The following is a 20,611-nucleotide window of genomic DNA, read 5'->3' on the forward strand; positions in this document are numbered from 1 at the left end:
AAGGGTTAAAAAAAAAAAAAAAAAAAACCCTAGAGGTCCGACCATAAAACCGCCAGCACGCGCCCCTCATCCGTCCGCTTCCAGTCAGTTTCCACAAAAATAATCCCGCACCTTGAAAAGATATTTGCAGCGCAAGGCCAGCCGGGCTGGAAGACGGCGCCCGGGCACACAAAATAATACATAAAAAACGCTTGCCTTTAAAACCGATTTTATGACCCAATTTCATGACAGGATGTCAAGCTTCACCACAGCGAGTAGAGACAAGTGCGTATCCATTTACCGCGCAAACCGCCGCCAAGATCTTATTATGGTTAACAAAAAAAAAAAAAGTTTTTTTTTTTTCATTTAGTCTCGTAGGACAGACAACTTTTACAGCTGCTGGAAAATTAGCTGAGCGGTGATGTAAACAGGCGGCCATATTCAGAGGAGCATTCTGGGGAACGAGAGGTTAACCCTTCTATCAGCATGTAGGTTTCCTTAACCACTAAAGACCCGAAACCAAAATGCAGGTTAAAGGACCTGGCCCCTTTTTGCGATTCGGCACTGCGTCGCTTTAACTGACAATTGCGCGGGCGTGTGGCGTGGCTCCCAAACAAAAATTGACATCCTTTTTTCCCCCCACAAATAGATCTTTCTTTTGGTGGTATTTGATCACTTCTACGGTTTTTATTTTTTGCGCTATAAACAAAAATAGAGCGACAATTTAAAAAAAAAAAATCTATATTTTTTACTTTTTGCTATAATAAATAGCCCCCAAAAATATATTAAAAAATATGTTTTTTTCCTCCGTTTAGGCCGATACGTATTCTTCTACATATTTTTGGTAAAAAAAAAACGCAATAAGCGTTTATCGATTGGTTTGCACAAAAGTTATAGCGTCTACAAAATAGGGGATAGTTTTATGGCATTTTTATTATTTTTTTTTTTTTTTAACTACTAATGACAGCGATCAGCGATTTTTTTCGTGATCACAACATTATGGCGGACACATCGGACAATTTTTACACATTTTTGGGACCATTGTCATTTTCACAGCAAAAAATGCATTTAAATTGCATTGTTTATTGTGAAAATGACAGTTGCAGTTTGGGAGTTAACCACAGGGGGCGCTGTAGGAGTTAGGGTTCACCTAGTGTGTGTTTACAACTGTAGGGGGTTGTGGCTGTAGGTCTGACGTCATCGATCGAGTCCCCCTATAAAAGGGATCACACGATCGATGACGCCGCCACAGTGAAGCACGGGGAAGCCGTGTTTACATACGGCTCTCCCCGTTCTTCAGCTCCGGGGAGCGATCGCGAGGGGGCGGCTAGAAACGAATAGCCGCGCCCTCGTCCCGGATCGCTCCTGAAGCCACGGGAACCGCCGCATGTACGGGGGAGGGGGGGGGGTTCCGATCGGACCCCCGACCCACGTCTAGGCAGGGACGTACAGGTACGCCAATGTGCCTGTCCGTGCCATTCTGCCGACGTATATGTACATGCGGCGGTCCGAAAGTGGTTTAAAGCAAAATGGAAGGATGAGGTAAGTGAAGGAGGACTGCACTAAGGTAAAGGAAGCTATTTAGGAAAAACAAATTGTACATTTACAACCCCCTTTAATGACCATGAATTTGTAATAGAGGTCAAACAAACTCATAGGTACGATGGTCAGGTGTGAAATATATTGTGTGAAATGTCATCATCATCCAGACATATCTGTGTTGAAAAAAAAAAAAAAATCCCCAAATTCATGTGAAAAAGGATAAATGGAAACGTTGATTACCATGAACGTTCCTGAAGGAGTTAATCGTTAGAAGGTCTCGGCCCGTGGAATCCGGCACACCATCTCCGGCAGGCCCAGAGCGAGCGCACATTATGGAACATTAATTCATTAATCTGCCCGCAAAATAAACATTTAGGTTACGGAATTTCCTGTCTAGCCAACCTAATGTGTTTGGAGTTCTCGAAGGTTTTTGTTATAACATCAACACCGGGCCGGATAATCTCCCAGAGAAAACAATTAGCGCGTTATTAATCTACAAAACTCCATCTAATCTAATCCTTACAAATTTCTCAAAAAATGTCAGGAAAGGAGCGAGGGGGGGAGGGGAGGGATATGAAATATGATATTACACGGAACGCAGCCAACTGCCGGAGCTGGTACAATGGGATTGAAGAACAAACGACGGACGGCGGAGCGCGCCAGAAAAGTCTGAGCGTAGCTGGCTCGGGCGCTCGCGGCATACGCTGCGGTTTAGAATATTAAGGAGATGATGATAGGTTTGCCATCTGGGTTTCCATCCACAAATGTGTAATTCTTATTGAACTCGGACAAAGTCGATGAAACGTTTTGGGGTTTCACGTTCGCAAAAAATGAATAACAGACCTGCGTAGCGATGTGTAAACACGGCCCCATACAACGCAGGAACAAGGAAAGAATTGCTCATTTGACTAAAAACAAAACCAAAACATTTTCCACAAGACGTTTGACAGCATGCCGAAAGTATAAGATGTGCACCAGTTCTTCATAAGAGGAGATTGGGGATGATTATGCATTAGAGCCCTTTCACACTGGTGCGTTTTGCCGCGTTTTTGCGGTAAAAATAGCGCTATTAAAACGCTCCAAAAACGCTCCTCTCCATTGAAATGAATTGAAAACGCGGTAAAAACGCTGCAAAAACGCAGTCTTTTACCGCTATTTTAATGCTCCGCTATAGGCGTTTTTGGTGTGAAAAGGCTCTTAGGCCCCTTTTACACTGGGGCGTTTTTCAAGCGTTATTCAAACGAAGTCTCATCGCCAATGCCAATGTGTTGGTAAAGCACCACTAAGACCAACGTTTTAGGGCGTTTTTGCAGTGCCTCAGTGTGAAAGGGCAAGGCGTTTTTACAGCGCTTTCAATTCATTTCAATGGAAAGGGGCGTTTTTGGAGCGTTTTTTTTTTTCAGCGCCCAAAAGCTGCTGCTTGCAGTGTTAAAGGGTCCATTGAGATGCATGGAGAGAGTTTTATGAGCGTTTTAATAGCGCTATTTTTAACGCTAAAACGCTGTAAAAACGCTTCAGTGTGAAAGGGGTCTTAGGCTGCACTCACACCTGAGCGTTTTGTCGCCTGAAGCGCGACGCTCAAAAACGCTAGAGGGGGAAAAAATCTCTCCTGTAAACAGGGAACATAACCCACTTGTCAAGATTTAAGGAGCTGTGTCCGTCCATGGACTTCAGAGAAAGGGATTTTACGGTGAGTACAAAAAATCCTATTTTCTCTTATCGTCCATGGACGGACACAGCTCCTTAAATCTTGACAAGTGGGTTATGTTCCCTGTTGACAGGAGAGGAAGTCCTCTCCTGTAAACAGGGAACATAACCCACTTGTCAAGATTTAAGGAGCTGTGTCCGTCCATGGACGATAAGAGAAAATACATTATTCCCTATGGAGATGGTTCACATCTCCACTCCAAAACGCATGACGCCGAACGCCTGAAGCTCAAACAAGTTCCGGACCCTTTTTTGTTGCGCGAATTGGGCGTTTTTAAGCGTTTCTATTTCCCATAGAAAGTGATGGAAACGCTCGATTCAAGCGACTAACGCGACAACGAGCGTTTGCTACGGGCGTTTCGTCGCTTTAATCAACAAAACATTTCACCCACGCAGAAGATAAAAACAAATCTACCAACATAGCAACAAGTGATGAAAAGATGATCATTTTTCCTATTGGCTAAAATAAAAAACGTCGAAGTACAAAAACGTCGGACGACGCTGTATGCAAACGCGCAAATAAGCATTTATACGCGCAGAAAGAACGACCGAACGAACGACCTACGCTCAGGTGTGAATGCAGCCTTAGAGTCAATGGGGGAAGGGGACAATACGGTGTTTTAAGCATGCAATGGGTCATAAATGACTCCTTAGTGTGAGGTGAAACCTCCAAGAAATCATAACATTAACACTTATCAGTTGTTTACAAAGTAATGTGATCGCCAGGCTCGTGCTCCCATGATTGTCGATTATGCCTTGCCGATGACCAGGCCTGGTTTATAAAACATATTTCACATAGAATGGGAATATCAGATAGTGCTTTGCAGGGCTCGACAAATCCCGGTCGCCAGGGCGACTAGAAATAGTGTCCTGGCGATTTGGCTTGGAAGGTGGGCAAAAAAAATTAAAAAATGTTTTTTATGTTTTGTGAGCTGGCGCCATCTGGTGGTGAGCCGTTGGTATTACAAGTTAAGCATTACAAGTTAAACAGCAATTCTAATGTCATTTTTCACTATTTTCACTGCCATCTTCTTCCCTCTAATTAGAACCCCCAAACATTATATATATTTTTTATCCTAACATCAATACTTTGCGTTGCAATACTTTCTGTCACGCCGTATTTGCGCAGCGGTCTTACAAGCACACTTTTTTGGGAAAAAATTACACTTTTTTTAATTAAAAAAGACAACAGTAAAGTTATGCCCATTTTTTTTAATATTATGAAAGATAATGTTACGCCGAGTAAATTCATACCCAACATGTCACGCTTCAAAATTGCGTCCGCCCGTGGAATGCCGACAAACTTTTACCCTTTAAAATCTTCATAGGCGACATTTAAAAAATTCTACAGGTTGCATGTTTTGAGTTACAGAGGAGGTCTAGGGCTAGAATTATTGCTCTCGCTCTACCAATCGCAGCGATACCTCACATGTGTTTACATATGCGGGCGCTGCTCACGTATGTGTTCGCTTCTGCGCGCAAGCTCGTCGGGACGGGGTGCGTTTTCTGGCTCCTAACTTTTTTAGCTGGCTCCTAGATTCCAAGCAAATTTGTCAAACCCTGGTGCTTTGTGTAAATTTATGTTTTTTAGTCATATGCTCAAGTGTGACTACATACTTCGAAGTGATCGGTTTTATTTTAGGCTTGCCAACCTAAAAAGGTGAGATGTGGGGTCTTATTGACCCCCATCTCTCACTGTAAAGAGGACCCGTCATGTCATATTTCTATTACAAGGGATGTTTACATTCCTTGTAATAGGAATAAAAGTGTCAAAACATTTTTTTTAAGTAAAATTAATTAACTTTTTTTTAAGTGCCCCTGTCCCCGTGTGCTCGCACGCAGAAGCGAACGCATACATAAATCCCACCCACATATGAAAATGGTGTTCAAACCACACATGTGAGGTGTTGCCACGAACGTTCGAGCGAGAGCAATAATTCTAGCACTAGACCTTGTTTGTAACTAAAAACATGTAACCAGTAAAAAAAAAAAAAAAAAAAAAAAAAAAAAAAAATGTAAAGCATCGCCTATGGGGATTTTTAAGTACCGAATTTTGTCGCCATTCCACGAGCGTTCGTAATTTTGAAGCGTGACATGTGAGGTATCTATTTACTCGGCGTAACTTCACCTTTCACATTATGCAAAGAAATTGGGCCAACTTTACTGTTTTTTTTTAAAAAGCATGAAACTGCATGAAACTGTTTTTCTTTCAAAAAAACGCGTTTAAAAAATTGGTGCGCAAATAAAAGCTGTAATGGCCGCCATTGTATTCTCTAGGGCAGGGGTGCCCAACCTTTTGAAGCGCGAGGGCCACTTAAGCGACTTGGTAACTGGTCGCGGGCCACAATCAGCGGAGCGGGTGGATGTCAGGTCCTGGCCCGCTCTGCATATGAAGAGCAGACACGGACACAGCTGGATTCGATTGCAGTTAGGACACAAGTCGGTTTACATCTGCCACTCCTTAGGAGGTGAAAAGAGGGTGCAACTGGGTTGGACTGACCGTGTAAAAGGGGCCCATGGCTGCTTTCACACCGATGCGCTGCGGGTTACCCGCACCAGGGGTGCAAAGCAGTGCACCTTTGGCTTTTCTGCACTTTGCAATAGACTTCTATTATATTCTGCAGGTTTGGGGCACTTTCAGAAAGCTCAGGTAGTAACAGAAGTCTACAGCTCAGTGCAGGTAATCCGCAGGTGTGCTGCTCTGCATCTGCGGATTCGTTTGAAAGCAGCCCGGTAACCACTGCAGAACAGATATGCCTATATATATATATATATATATATATATATATATATATATATATATATATATATATATATATATATATATATATATATATATACACATACACATACACACATACACACATACATACACACACACACTGTGATTTTAGAAATAAACAGTATTTTTTCTATTCCATCCCAGAGCAGGAGGTCGTGGGCCACATCAGAGAGCTTCGCGGGCCACATGTGGCCCCCGGGCCACTGGTTAGGCACCCCTGCTCTAGGGTCTCTGCTAAAAAAAAACATATATAACGTTTGAGGGTTCTATGTAATTTTCTAGAAAAATAATTATGATTTTTACATGTAGGAGTGAAGTGTCAGAATTGGCCTGGTTGTTAAGTGGTTAAACATAACTGCCCAGGTAGGAATAAAAAAAAACTATAAAGAAAGGAATTCATTTCATACACAAAAACCCAATCCAACTGTCACTTTTACCTGTACGGCAATAACGGCTGCTGGGGCTTTCTCCTCCAAATACTCTTCTCCTTCATATTCATTATCTTTGAGATCCAATGAAAAAGTACCTCTCTAATCCACCACTGTGTACATATTACCTGGCACCTCCAATCATTTAACAAGGTGCTGGTGCTCCAAATTTGTTTTCCTGGCACAATATCATCTGCCATCCAGCAAAAGAGAGCGGAGCTTTACGCAGAATGTCAACCCTCCCACAGGCCTAATCCTCTACGATTAAGCCCTTGAAAGGGTGAAACACGTCAATGGGGCGCGTCATGGGAGGAGACGAACGTAAAGCCGATCTCTACATGAATCACCAGTTGGATGACATTCTGCGTGCGGCTATGCTTGGATGACATTATCTTTGAAGCCCCATACACACTATCAGTTTTCCTGCAGGTTTTCTCTTCAGGTTTACCAAAACCATGTAGTGCAAGGGCCTGCCTGATTGCATACAAATTTAAACTCTTGAGGTTTGACCTCCTATTAGATGGCTTTGGTAAACCTGAAGAGAAAACCTGCAGGAAAACTGATAGTGTGTATGGGGTTTGAGACCACGTGTGCGAAACACAAGGCCCAGGCTCTGGATCGGCGTGGCCCTCGTACCTCTCTTGGAGCTGTGGCATCCTCCTAGTCTCCGCCCCCACCTCGACTCAGCAGTCAGCAGCAAAGAGGACGACAGTACACCTCCACTAGATCCTGCGCCTCTCTGCACAGCCGCAGCACCCCCTCATCTCCACCTCCCCTGGTCTCAGCATTCAGCAGACTCCGGTCGCTGACTGGAACCTTCCTCTGGCTGGTCCCCCTCCAGACCCTGCACTTTCTGCTTCCCCCACAGCAGTGCAAGGTAAAGGGCGGGGGGGGGTCTAGGCTGGCACTGATGAAAGGGAGGGTGGGGGACTTTTGATTGTGATGGGGCTCTGGAAACCTGCCCCCCCCCCATATGGCACTCGGGACATCTAGTCTTACAGACACAACACACAACTGGCCCTTTGAGGGCAACCATAACGCTGTTGCAGCCTGCGATGAAGTTCAGTCTGACACCCCTGTCCTAGACCCACCAAGGCCTGGATTCACCAGGCTGCAATAATACTTCAAGCGTACTAAAAGGACATGCAATAATAGTGCCTGAGAGGCCACTTATTTCTTCTGAGAAATCCTCACTTCCTGTTCTTCTGTCTGTAACTCCACACAGTAATGCAAGGCTTTCTCCCTGGTGTGGAGTGTCGTGCTCGCCCCCTCCCTTGGACTACAGGAAAGTCAGGACGCTCTCCACGTTGCAGATAGAGAAAAGGAGCTGTGCGTTAGTGGGCGTCCCGACTCTCCTGTTGTCCAAGGGAGGGGGCGAGCACGACACTCCACACCAGGGAGAAAGCCTCGCATTACTGTGTGGAGTTACAGACAGAAGAACAGGAAGTGAGGATTTCTCAGAAGAAATAAGGACATTTAAAAGCAAAATGGAAGGATGAGGTAAGTGAAGGAGGACGGCACCAAGGTAAAGGAAGATATTTAGGAAAATAAAATTGTACCTTTACTACCCCTTTAAGATTCCTTATGTGCAATACCATTTTGCTGATCTGATTCGGCACAGACAACATGCAAAGCTCACCTTGTCTCTTGAGCTCCTCTATCTGCTCCTCTTTCAGGTCCAGCTGTTCGGTAAGTCGGGATGCCGATTCTAGCGCAGTGTTGGCTTCTTCTAATTGTTCCTACAAAGGAAAGAGAACATTTCAAATGCTGTCCTTCAATTTCTATGTACAGTATAAAAACTCAAGTAGACGCAATGCCTAACTAAAAATGTGTTTGCTTTTTTTCTTCTTTTTTTTGGTACCATATCTTGTATTTGATTTTTTTTGTAAACAGTTTATAAAATGCTAGCTAATAAGACAGAAAAAAATTAAAATTTAATTAAAGTAGATGAGAAGGCAAAAAAAAGTACAAAAAAACATTCCTACAGTACTTCAAAAGATTGTGTAATGTCACTCTTGGCTGAATTTTAAATGGCTTGCGAAATACCTCGACTTTATACATTTATAGGCAGCCGTGTGACCGCAGACCTTCAAGAGCGCCCTCTGCAGGTGGGGTAGGGGCAGAGACCATCACAGAGTGCAAATGAGCCAAGAAGGAGGGGAGGAGCTTTAGGGTAGCGCAAAGGTAGTGATGTCACAACCCCGTCGTTCTACCTCGTCCATGTTTTGAATAAGAGCCCTTTCACACTGAGCCACTGCGCTATTTTTACCGCCGACGGTATGGGTGGAATTGCGGCGCATTTCAGCAGCTAGCGGGGCGGTTTTACCGTTTTACATTTCAGATACACAGCTATGAGGCTACAGGACAGGAGTGCCTAGGCACACTCACATACCAGGAAATGTACAGAAGGAACTGAAGACAAGGGGTACATTTTCAGAATACTGCTGATCCACAACTGACCCTTCTAGATGTTCTCTATATCAAAGCAAATCTTCACTTTTAGGTCCAACTTAAAGCGGACCTTCAGTTATTTTTTCATCTTTCTATAAATTAAATCTTCTGCCCTTGTTGTTTTAAATTTGGATAGTTTTTCTGCCTGTAAATACCTTATACAGCCCACTTCTTGTTTGTCTGGTCATTAGCCTAGGCTTATGACATCATGCACAGCTCTCTTTCTCACTCTGGTGAGCTTGCCAAGAAGGGAGGGGGGTGGGTCATAAGAGGGCAAACATAAGCTGCAGAGCTGGAGGTGTCCCCCATCTCTGTGAAAATCCGGGAAGTGAAAAGGCAGCATCTTCAGCTGCCCACAGTTAAAATGGCTGCAGCCAGACTCAGTGGAGGGAGATTTCTGCAGTATATTTGGCAAGTACAGAATCACATTATATATTAAATAATATGCAAAGTGGTTGGAGGGAAGCTTCAGAATGGCAAAGATGCTTTTATTACAAATGATGTGAACAGACTGCAGTTCCTCTTTAAGGAGTTTAGGTCCACTTTAATAAGCATTGCATAACAAAGGAGAGCAGATTCCAGAATTCAGACAACAGCAATTACAGAGACATGACACAGGAGGAGAGGTGCCTTGGGGCGGCAATTTGGCAGATCCAAAAAATCCTCTGTTCAAAGACTTTAGAAGTTGCAACCGTTTATTTTTTCTCCATCAAGAATCATTTTATTGTGAAGAATCCTTGGAGGAGGAGGAAGAGGAAGAAGAGGAAGAAGAGGAAGAAGAGGAAGAACTGCAGAAGAAGAAGAACTGCAGAGTGGCGGCTTACAGCCGGAAACTGTGCTGAAGATGGAAGCACCCAGGGCCAAATGGGAGTGGTAACAAACAATTTTTTTTTTTTTTACAGTAAGGGTCCTTTCACACGGAGCGGACCGTTTTTGTGTCCTCTCCGTGTGTGTCCGTCGGCTCAGCGGGGAACATCCGTAATCCCTGCTGAGCTGTCGGCGGACATGGCGGTCCCCGCACACTGTGCAGAGACCGCCCTGTCTTTCCTCCGCTCTCCCCTATGAGGAATCGGATGAACACGGACCGTCTGTCCGTATTCATCCGATCCGATTCGCCGGACGGAAGAAAAATAGGGTTTTCTTCCGTCTGAAAAACCGGATCTTTACGGACGTTAGCGGATGCATCATCCGCTAACGTCTGCAATCCCATAGGGATGCATTACAAGTCCGTAAACGGACTTGTAAAAAACGGACGAACGGTCCGCACGTGTGAAAGGGGCCTAATGCTTTCCCTGCATTAAAGTTAAAAACATTCCACTAACTGTTCTCCCCATCCTTTTTGGTTCGCTTTACATTTTTTTTTTTACCATTTTATACAATTTTATATATTTTTTTCACTTTATATATGCAATCATGAGTTAATAATTGCATTTTAGACCCCTTTCTCACCGAGGCAGTTTTCAGGTGTTTTAGCGTTAGTAATCGCGCCTGAAATCTGCCTCCCATTCTCTTCAATGGATGCTTTCACACTGGGTGCGCTTGTAGGACGTTAGAAAAAGTCCTGCAAGCAGCATGTTTTGGGTGGTTTGTATACAGCGCTCCCAAATGCCCCCACTCATTGGAATGAATGCCTGAAAATCGTTTCGAAAGCGCCGCAACACAGGAGTTTAACCCCTTTCTAGGGGTTAAAAGCGCACCGCTAGCGGACGAAAAGCGATGCAAAAGCGCGGCTTAAACATCGGTAAATCGCCATTAAAACAAGCGGCGCTTTACCGCTAACAGCCAGCGCTTTCAGTGTGAAAGCAACCTTATATGTATATGAATTTACTTTGGAAATGTCGTTTACAATATCCACTTTACGTCATATATAGGGCAGCACTTTTTTTTTTTTTTATAGGTCATCGTACAATAGGCTGGACAGGAAGCGATTAAAGGAGTTCTCTGACCTAAAACTTTTAACCCCCGCTGTGCCCGGGCTGTAAAAATATAGAAAATAAACTGTCACTTACCTGCCTACGATCCCCCGTTGTTCCGATATCGCCGTCCCGTTCTCCGGGCCCCTTCCGCTTCCTGTGTGTCGGTGACTCATAGTGCGCTCAGCCTATCAGCGGCCTCAGCAATGTCCCGTCGCGGCCGCTGATAGGCTGAGCGCACTATGAGTCACCGACACACAGGAAGCGGAAGAGACCGGGACGGCGATATCGGAACAACGGGGGATCGTAGGCAGGTAAGTGACAGTTTATTTTCTATATTTTTACAGCCCGGGCACAGCGGGGGTTAAAAGTTTTAGGTCAGAGAACTCCTTTAAGCAAAACTTTCTCAAATTTTTTAGGAACCGTTTTTGCAAGTATAAAGTAGACTTTCTAGATGTAGGATGGAAATGTTCTCAACTATAAAGGAGGTGGGTAAGGAGGTTGGGGAAGGAAGCATATATACCGTATTTTCCGGCGTATAAGACGACTTTTTGGATGCCAAAAAATGCATCCAAAGTCGGGGATCGTCTTATACGCCGGTGACAGTCTCCGTGCTGCGAGCGTCCATGATTTGAAAGCCGCGCCTTCTTCTCAGCGTGTCCTGTGATAGGCGGAACACAAATTTTCCCAGCGGCCTGGCACAGTGGGGGGCAAGTGATGGCACAGTGGGGGGGCAAGTGATGGCACAGTGGGGGGCAAGTGATGACACAGTGAGGGGGCAAGTGATGGCACAATTGATGGCACAGTGAGGGGGCAAGTGATGGCACAGTGAGGGGGCAAGTGATGGCACAGTGAGGGGGCAAGTGATGGCACAGTGAGGGGCAAGTGATGGCACAGTGAGGGGCAAGTGATGGCACAGTGAGGGGCAAGTGATGGCACAGTGAGGGGCAAGTGATGGCACAGTGAGGGGCAAGTGATGGCACAGTGGGGCATGTAATGTAATGGCACAGTGAGATTTGAAAAAAGCCTGTTTCTGTCAGCAGCAGTTTCTGTCAGCGGTTCCGGCTACCCCTCAGCTTCCAGAAAGACTAGTAAGAAGGGGGTAGTCTTATATGGCGAGTATATCCCAAAACCAAAATTTTTCCTGGAAAATTAGGGGGTCGTCTTATACGCCCAGTTGTCTTATACGCCGGCAAATAAGGTAGGTTTCTAATGCTCCTAACCTATAGGAGGGGGTGTATATATAGGGTTGTAATGACTGCTAGCTCTACATGGGGATCATCATCAGGGAGGGCCAGTAATTCCAGAACACCCATCTTTCAATTAGGAGAGCAGTGAATATTAAATGCATGATTGAGATTATTAAACATCCTGCCAGCTAGGCCCCTTCAAAACAAGAGCAAAGTGGCGATTAGCTGGAAAGTATGCTGGGGAACTTTCGTGTCCTCCTACCTGCAGAAACACCACTCTATCTTCCGACCTTTCCCCCTTCTGTCGTAGCTCTGCGTTTTGTCTCCTGTATTTGTCCAGCTCTGCAGAGTACATGGCCTTCTCCTCTGTGGAGGGAATACAGAACATATTATTCACAAATTAGATAAAATAATGGGATTTTCATGTAAAATTCATCACGTGGCATTCAAAGAGAGACACAGGTTCTTCCTGCTCCGTTTATGATCATGCTCTTGGTACTGCTTTTCCTTAAAGCTGAGGCATGGTAGTAGCAGGAGGGGTTATATTGGGTTGGGACACACATTTTATGCTTGCCATTGTCTAGTCCTGTAGAAGGTAGTATAACCCAAAAGAAGAAAGGGTGCTGCTCACCAACCCAGTGCATTAGTATATAGATGAATGTGGCCTCAGCCAGCCCAGCCCCGCCCCCCCCTGACATGTGTCGCCCTGCTCACCGGAGCATGGATGGAGCACTGCTGGCTAAGGCCACAATCATCTACATACATGAACTGGGATGGTGAGCAGCACCTAGCGCTGTATGATTAATCATTAAATGATTGCGGTCTCGATTCGACCCCCGCACGCGATATTAATCCAGCATTTTTACGATTCACGTACCGAGCATTTACACAAGTATCGGTACTCGATACTCGATATATATATAATCTCTCTCAACTTGTTCCCCTGTTTAACCCCCATTAACCCTTAATTTACGATAATCAGCCTTATTAACTCCTTATCCTCCGCCTCCATTTAATTATTTTCCTGCTGATTTTTTTTTTTTTTTTTTTATTTACTACTTTTATAAACTATTGATACTTCTTTGTTTTGTTTATTAATATTTTTACACCTTTAACATATATTTACTGACCCCAATATAACTTAAAAGGTAATTTTGTTTATTTCTATACACATTATTTTTCATTACAATTCTTTAAATTTGATTGAAGCAAAGAGTATTAGGTCCTATTTTATTGCCATCTTGTTTGATAACAATGTTCAGGGATTGTAAATCCCTAAGGCCCTTTTCACACTGGGCGGAGTGATTTTTAGCGCTGCTATACTGTCGTATTTACCGCGATATTTGGCCGCTAGTGGTGCGGTTTTAACCCCCGGGTCAATACCGCCCGCAAACCGCGGCTACAGCCGCGGTTTTGCGGGCGGTATAGCTGCGCTGTCCTACTGATTTCAATGGGAAGGAGTGGTATACACACAGCTCCAAAGATGCTGCTTGCAGGAGATTTTTTTTCCTCCCGCCAGCGCATCGCCTCAGTGTGAAAGCCCTCGTGCTTTCACACTGAGAATGTTGGGACAGAATTTCAGGCATTATTTATGCGCTATTTTAAGCTGAAATACGCCTCAGTGTGAAAGGGGCCTCATTTTATCCAGAATCATGCAGCTCTAGCGGCGACCCTTTCTTTCATCTGATAATCTTCTTACACCTCTTAATGGTGCATGAATGACAGCTCCCTTCAATGCACCAGGCGGGGAGGAGGATCTCTGTCTAAGCTTGGATAACAGGCAGTATAACCCAATTTTATATGAAAAAACATGTATGTCTCCATTGTTTGTTGAGGGACACAGCCTAACTTTGTTATGGATGGGTTTGATGCTGCCAGTAGCAGGGCGCTAGGTGCAACTTAAAACTAAAAGCACGCCCTCTGGTGGTGGCAAAAGCCCCCATCTGCAAAGCACGATTTAGCACTTGCCTAGAGTCTTAAGAGAATGCAGTTTTCTCCTCTTTACAGATGGAACTTAAAAAAGCAATCCAACTATGATGCTTGTAACACCAACAGGCCCACACAGACAACCGAACTTGGGACTACCGTCTGCTCAAACAGCCACCTAAAGGACCTTATTCCCCAAAGCTTGCATCACATGAGGCCTAAAACCAAAGTGCATTTGATTTAAATCACTAGTAAAAAGGCTTGATTTAAAAAAAACAAAAAAAAAAAAAAGGAAAAAAATCTTTTTTATCCACCCTGGCCTAAACATCCTCCTGGTACAACTTGCAGGTTGGGAGAACAGAAGATCACATGGCAGCCTTGCAAACAGTTGCTTAAAGCGGAGCTCCACCCTAAAGTGGAACCCCCGCTGATCGGAACCCTCCCCCCCTCCGGTGTCACATTTGACACCTTTCAGGGGGGAGGGGGGTGCAGATACCGGTCTAAAGACAGGTATTTGCACCCACTTCCGGCCACAGAGCCTCGGGTTTTCTCCGGGCATGACGTCACCTCCCGTTGTGCTCTGGGAACACTCGGCTCTCAGAGCACAGCGGGAGCCAATCAGCGGCGCAGCGCAACTCGCGCATGCGCCGTAGGGAACTGGGTAGTGAAGCCGGAGCGCTTCACGTCCTGGTTCCCTCACTGAGGATGGCGGGGGGAGCAGCGATCGCTGGTCCTCTGCTGCGGACGGCGCTGGACTCCAGGACAGGTAAGTGTCCTTATATTAAAAGTCAGCAGCTGCAGTATTTGTAGCTGCTGGCTTTTAATATTTTTTTTTTTTTGTGACACATCCGCTTTTAGCACTTGCCGACTGCCCACAGTACATTTAATGCAGATGGGTGGAATGTACAGACAAATCGACGTACTCTCCCAAATGTCGATTAAAGTAGAGCAGTGCTACATAGAGAAAAATGCCTGAGTTATGAAGGGGGTAAAACCAGAGCGCAAGTGTTGAATGCTGGTAAGCACAAGAAGCACTCAGAAGCCCAGTGACCACAGCGAAATGTGGATCCCGATACTCCGGTAGTGTGTACTTTGACAGAAAAAGGGTAGGACCTGATCCTCAAGAAAAGGGGTCTCCAATCTTTCTAAACAAAGGGCCAGTTTACTGTCCTTTAGAATTTAGGGGGGCCGGACTGTGGACAGGGAAGTAAATAATGCCCTATCTTTGATGGAGTCAGTGGGATGAATAGTGCCCGATTAGTGTCAATGGCAGGAATAGTGGCTCAAGGGCCGGATAAAGGCAAGCAAAGGGCCACACCTGGCTCCTGGGCTGCAGTTTGGAGACCACTGCTCAAGACCATAAGCTTAAATAATGGTCTGTGAGCCACAGGAGCGAAAAAGTCAGTCTCTCATAGAAGCCGTGGCGGCATGATAATCCAGCACAGCACAATCTACAGCCAGGTAATGACGGAGATATCATCCTGATGAACTGTAGCCAGACAGAGAAGCAGTGCTGGAACAAGGATTTTTTCACCAAGTCATGTTTTGCAAAGGGGTCACAATTATTTCACTCATTAAAATGCAAATCCATTTATAATTTTTTTGAAATTTTTATTTTTACTGGATATTTTTGGTGTTATTCTGTCTCCTACTTAAAATAATCCGACCATTAAAATTAGACTGACCATTTCTTTATCAGTGGTACAAAATCAACTGATGATCAAATACTTTGCCACTGTGATTGTCTCTTTACCCTGTTCTGTGATCAGCCGAGTTCGAAGGACCCGATCACAGCGTGCAATCACAGGAGGATGTCTGCAGACACCCTCCCAGCACTGGAAGCCTGTGCTGTAGCCGTCTTATGGCTATAGCGTGGATGGAAAGTGGTTAATCGAAAAAAGGCAATATTGAGTAAAAAAAAAAAAAAAAGCTAGCAAAAAAGTTGGGGGCAGATCCATGTAGATCAACGCTTCTCTCCACCGGGCGTAGCGTATCTAAGATACACTACGCCGCCGTAACTTATTTTTCGAATCCTCAAAGAATTTGCGCCGTAAGTTACGGCGGCGTAGTGTATCTTTGGCGGCATAAGGGCGCGGAATTCAAATGGATGTGATGGGGGTGTGTTTTATGTAAATACGTTGTGACTCGACGTAAACAACGTTTTTTTTTTAACGGCGCATGCGCCGTCCGTGGGGGTATCCCAGTGCGCATGCTTGAAATGAAACCGGAACAAGCCAATGCTTACGACGGTGACGTCATTTTACGCAAATACCTATTCGCGAACGACCTACGCAAACAACGTAAAAAATTTGACGCGGGAAGGATGGCCATACTTAACATTGAGTACGCCTCATAATAGCAGGGGTAACTATACACCGGAAAAAGCCGAATGCAAACGACGTAAAAAAAAAAGCGCCGGCCGTACGTTCGTGGATCGCCGTAACTAGCTAATTTGCATACTCGACGCGGAATTCGACGGAAACGCCACCTAGCGGCCGGCGGAAAAAATGCACCTAAGATCCGACGGCGTACTAAGACGTACGCCTGTCGGATCGATCCCAGATGCCGTCATATCTTGTTTTGTAGATACAAAACAAAGATACGACGCGGGAACTTTAAAATTACGCGGCGTATCAATAGATACGCCGGCGCAATTCTTTTGTGGATCTGCCCCTTGGACTTTTTGAAGCAGAAGAAAAAAAAAAAAAAAAAGACGTCCACCCCTCTAGGACACACAAAAAAACACACCACACAAGAAACCAAGGTATGGAGGGGTTATACCGTGCTAGCCCACAATTTGTTCATCAGTGCCCAAATCCTATTGTAAGCAAAGTATAATCCAACAGTCTGAATTCCTGCGCAATGATTGTGAAAGAAACAACATATTTTTGGGTTGGGATACAGTCAAACTGCCTTACCTTGTTGGAACTGCTCTAGCACGATCTGCAGGTTGGTCAGTGACAACGCATATTGTTTGACTTGCTCTTGAGACATATTGAGTTGCATCAAAGCCTCATCTCTCTGATGGGACACAAGATGTAGCTGCTCCTGTAGAGACTCCACCTGCATTGTAGCCTGGTGACTAAACCAAAAAAGGGGCAAGTTAGAGATCACATCTTCTATTAATCTAATCACCAAAAGATTGTTCTTACACTGCAGACCGGTACCTGGCGTTTTCCACTGCTGTGGAGGAGGATAAAAGCTTTTCTTCTAAGGCTGAGAGTTTCTTTCTGAGCTCCATCTCCCGATCCCCAGCGGCCACAGCTTCGCGTGTGTACGAGTCTTCCATTTCCAGCAGGTGATTGCGCAGCCGCTCCAGTTCTTGTTTGAGGCGCTGTTCTTTATCTCGTAGATGCTGGACCTGAGGGATGATACACCGGCCAATTAAAGTGCTCAGTAAGAAATAGACACTTTTATCCCCTTCCTGCCCAGGCCACTTTTCAGCTTTTAGCGCTCTCTATTAGAATGACAATTGCGTACCGTATTTGCCGGCGTATAAGACGACCCCCTAATTTTCCAGGAAAATAATTGGTTTTGGGATATACTCGCCATATAAGACGACCCCCTTCCTACTAGTCTTTCTGGAAGCTGAGGGGTAGCCGGAACCGCTGACAGAAACAGGCTTTTTCAAATCTCACTGTGCCATTACATTACATGCCTCACTGTGCCATTACATTACTTGCCTCACTGTGCCATTACATTACTTGCCTCACTGTGCCATTACATTACTTGCCTCACTGTGCCATTACATTACTTGCCTCACTGTGCCATTACATTACATGCCCCCACTGTGCCATTACATTACTCACTGTGCCATTACATTACTCACTGTGCCATTACATTACATGCCCCCACTGTGCCATTACATTACTCACTGTGCCATTACATTACTCACTGTGCCATTACATTACTCACTGTGCCATTACATTACTCACTGTGCCATTACATTACATGCCCACACTGTGCCATTACATTACTTGCCCACACTGTGCCATCACTTGCCCACACTGTGCCATCACTTGCCCACACTGTGCCATCACTTGCCCACACTGTGCCATCACTTGCCCACACTGTGCCATCACTTGCCCACACTGTGCCATCACTTGCCCACACTGTGCCATCACTTGCCCACACTGTGCCATCACTTGCCCACACTGTGCCATCACTCACGTTTTGCCGATTTTTTTCCAGGCCGGTGACAGTCTCCGTGCTCCGAGCGTCCATGATTTGAAAGCCGCGCCTTCTTCTCAGCGTGTCCTGTGATAGGCGGAACACAAAGTTTTCCCAGCAGCGTCTCTGTTCTGTGTTCCGCCTATCACGGACGTCCTCTCGTCCGAGGATGAGAAGGCATCTGTGATAGGAGGAACACAGAACAGAGGCGCTGCTGGGAAGATTTGTGTTCCGCCCATCACAGGACACGCTGAGAACAAGGAGCGGCTTTTAAATCATTGGCGCTCGCAGCACGGAGACTGTCACCGGCGTATAAGACGACCCCCGACTTTGGATGCATTTTTTTTGCATCCAAAAAGTCATCTTATACGCCGGAAAATACGGTAGTTATGCTATACTGTACCCATCCATAATGACATTTTTATCTTCTTTTTTTTTTTTTACACATAGAGATTTCTTTTGGTGGAATTTAATCACCACTAAGGTTTTATTTTTTGCTAAACAAACCAAAAAAGATGGAAAATTCTGAAGAAAAAACAAAAAAACAGTTTGTTATAAAAGTCTTCAACCAAGTAATTTTTCTCCTTCACTGATGTGCACTGATAAGGCTGCTCTGATGAGACAGCACGGATAGGCGACACTGATGAGGCTGTACCAATGAGTACCGATTGGCAGCACTGGTGGGAATGCACTGATAATCAGTGCGCTGATTATCAGTGCTGGTGTTCCCTAAAGGGTCACTAAAGGAAAAAATGTTTTTGCTGAAATGACTGTTTACAGGGTATAGAGACCTAATAGTTAACTGATTCCTTTTAAAAATGATTAAAAATAGATAAAAAACAATCATATAATGTACCTACAGTTTAGTTTAGTTTTTGCTGTTGTTGTGAAGGTTTTGCAAAACGAAACTGGATTGGTGCTGAGGGGTTTTGGACACACCTCCTTGATTAGTCACCACAGTGAGAAATCTCCCAGTACTGTGGTGATCAGGAAACAGACAACCAGGAAGTGTGGAGAACAGAGAGGAATTACAGCAACATCAAAGCAAAAACGAACAATGAGGACATGAAACCAGCACTGCAGTAAGGTAAAGGAAGCCAGCCATTTAGCTAAAAAAAAAAAAAAAATTCCTTTAGTGACCCTTTAACACAACCCGGGTTTCGGCTTTATTCTTCTCTCCTCACGCTGTCAACATGAGAAAACACGATAACTGGCTTGTTTTTACATCCTGTGATCAGCATTCATTGGATACAGCGGTAAAGGAAGACAAAGAAGAAGAGTATCAGAAACTTGTTTAACCCCTTCAATACCGGGCACTTTGACCCCCTATCCTGTCCAGGCCAATTTTTAGCGCCGTTGAAAATTGAATGACAATTGCACTGTCATGCAGCACTGTACCCAAAGTTTTTTTCACGGACATAAATCACAACGAGATATTTCTTATTTTTTTCCCCAGCAAAAAAAAAAGAAAAGAAGAGCGAAAAGTTTGAAAAACAATGTCCACCGGCGCCCTTCGATCGCTCCTAAGAGAGCCAGAACGGGGATCTGTCAATGTAAACAGACAGATCTCCGTTCTGTCAGGGAAGTAGAGAGAGATCTGCTGTTCCTTCCTAGTAATCAGGAACAGCGATCTCTCTCCACTCCCTGTCAGTACACTTCACACCACCCTCCCCTGGATTTTTCTTATTTTGTTCCCGCTAAATAAAAACTAAAAAAAAAAAAAAAAAAAAAAAAAGTTTGAAAAACAGAAACAAGTTTTTTTTTAGTTGCGGTTACCAATTTTTGCAAATAAATCTTTCTTTATAAACTTAGGCCAAAATGTATTCGGCTGCATTTCTTTGGTGAAAATAACCCAAATCAGTGTATTATTTAGTCTGTTGGAACGTTTTAGAGCACTGTACCCAAAATAAATATTTTTCATTTTGTAAAGTGGTATTTAAAGCGGGGGTTCACCCTTAGAGGGCACTTTTCCCCCTTAGATTCCTGCTCGTTTTCTCTAGGGGAATCGGCTATTTGTTTTAAAATATGATCCGTACTTTCCGTTTACGAGATGCATCCTCTCCGTCGCTTCCGGGTATGGGCTGCGGGACTGGGCGTTCCTTCTTGATTGACAGTCTTCCGAGAGGCTTCCAACGGTCGCATCCATCGCGTCACGATTTTCCAAAAGAAGCCGAACGTCGGTGCGCAGGCGCAGTATAGAGCCGCACCGACGTTCGGCTTCTTTCGGCTACTAGTGACGCGATGAATGCGACCGTCGGAAGCCTCTCGGAAGACTGTCAATCAAGACCGCCCGCTCCCGAAGACCCATACCCGGAAGCGACGGAGAAGATGCATCTCGAAAACGGGTAAGTACGGATCATATTTTAAAACAAATAGCCGATTCCCCTAGACAAAACGAGCATCCATCTAAGGGGAGAATAGGAAAAAAAAAACGAATTGGGTGAACTCCCGCTTTAATCACCACTGTGTTTATTTTTTGCTAAACGAATAAAGACTAATAGCTGGATTCAGGTAGTGCGGCTT

The 20,611-nt window shown here is 44.7% G+C and overlaps 1 protein-coding gene across 1 annotated transcript in view; it reads right to left on the reverse strand.

Moving 5' to 3' along the window:
* The window catches only part of TRIP11 (thyroid hormone receptor interactor 11), a 69,436-nt gene that overhangs the window by 23,933 nt on the left and 24,892 nt on the right, over positions 1-20,611 (reverse strand). Inside the window, exons 12-15 of the mRNA XM_040332975.1 lie at positions 17,086-17,279; positions 16,837-17,000; positions 12,255-12,358; positions 8,078-8,177 (exon numbers count right to left, since the gene is read on the reverse strand). Coding sequence (XP_040188909.1) covers positions 8,078-8,177; positions 12,255-12,358; positions 16,837-17,000; positions 17,086-17,279 — 562 coding nt within the window. The remainder of the gene's footprint in view (positions 1-8,077; positions 8,178-12,254; positions 12,359-16,836; positions 17,001-17,085; positions 17,280-20,611) is intronic.

The sequence above is a fragment of the Rana temporaria genome, chromosome 13, assembly GCF_905171775.1.
Source record: "Rana temporaria chromosome 13, aRanTem1.1, whole genome shotgun sequence".
Lineage (NCBI taxonomy): Eukaryota > Metazoa > Chordata > Amphibia > Anura > Ranidae > Rana > Rana temporaria.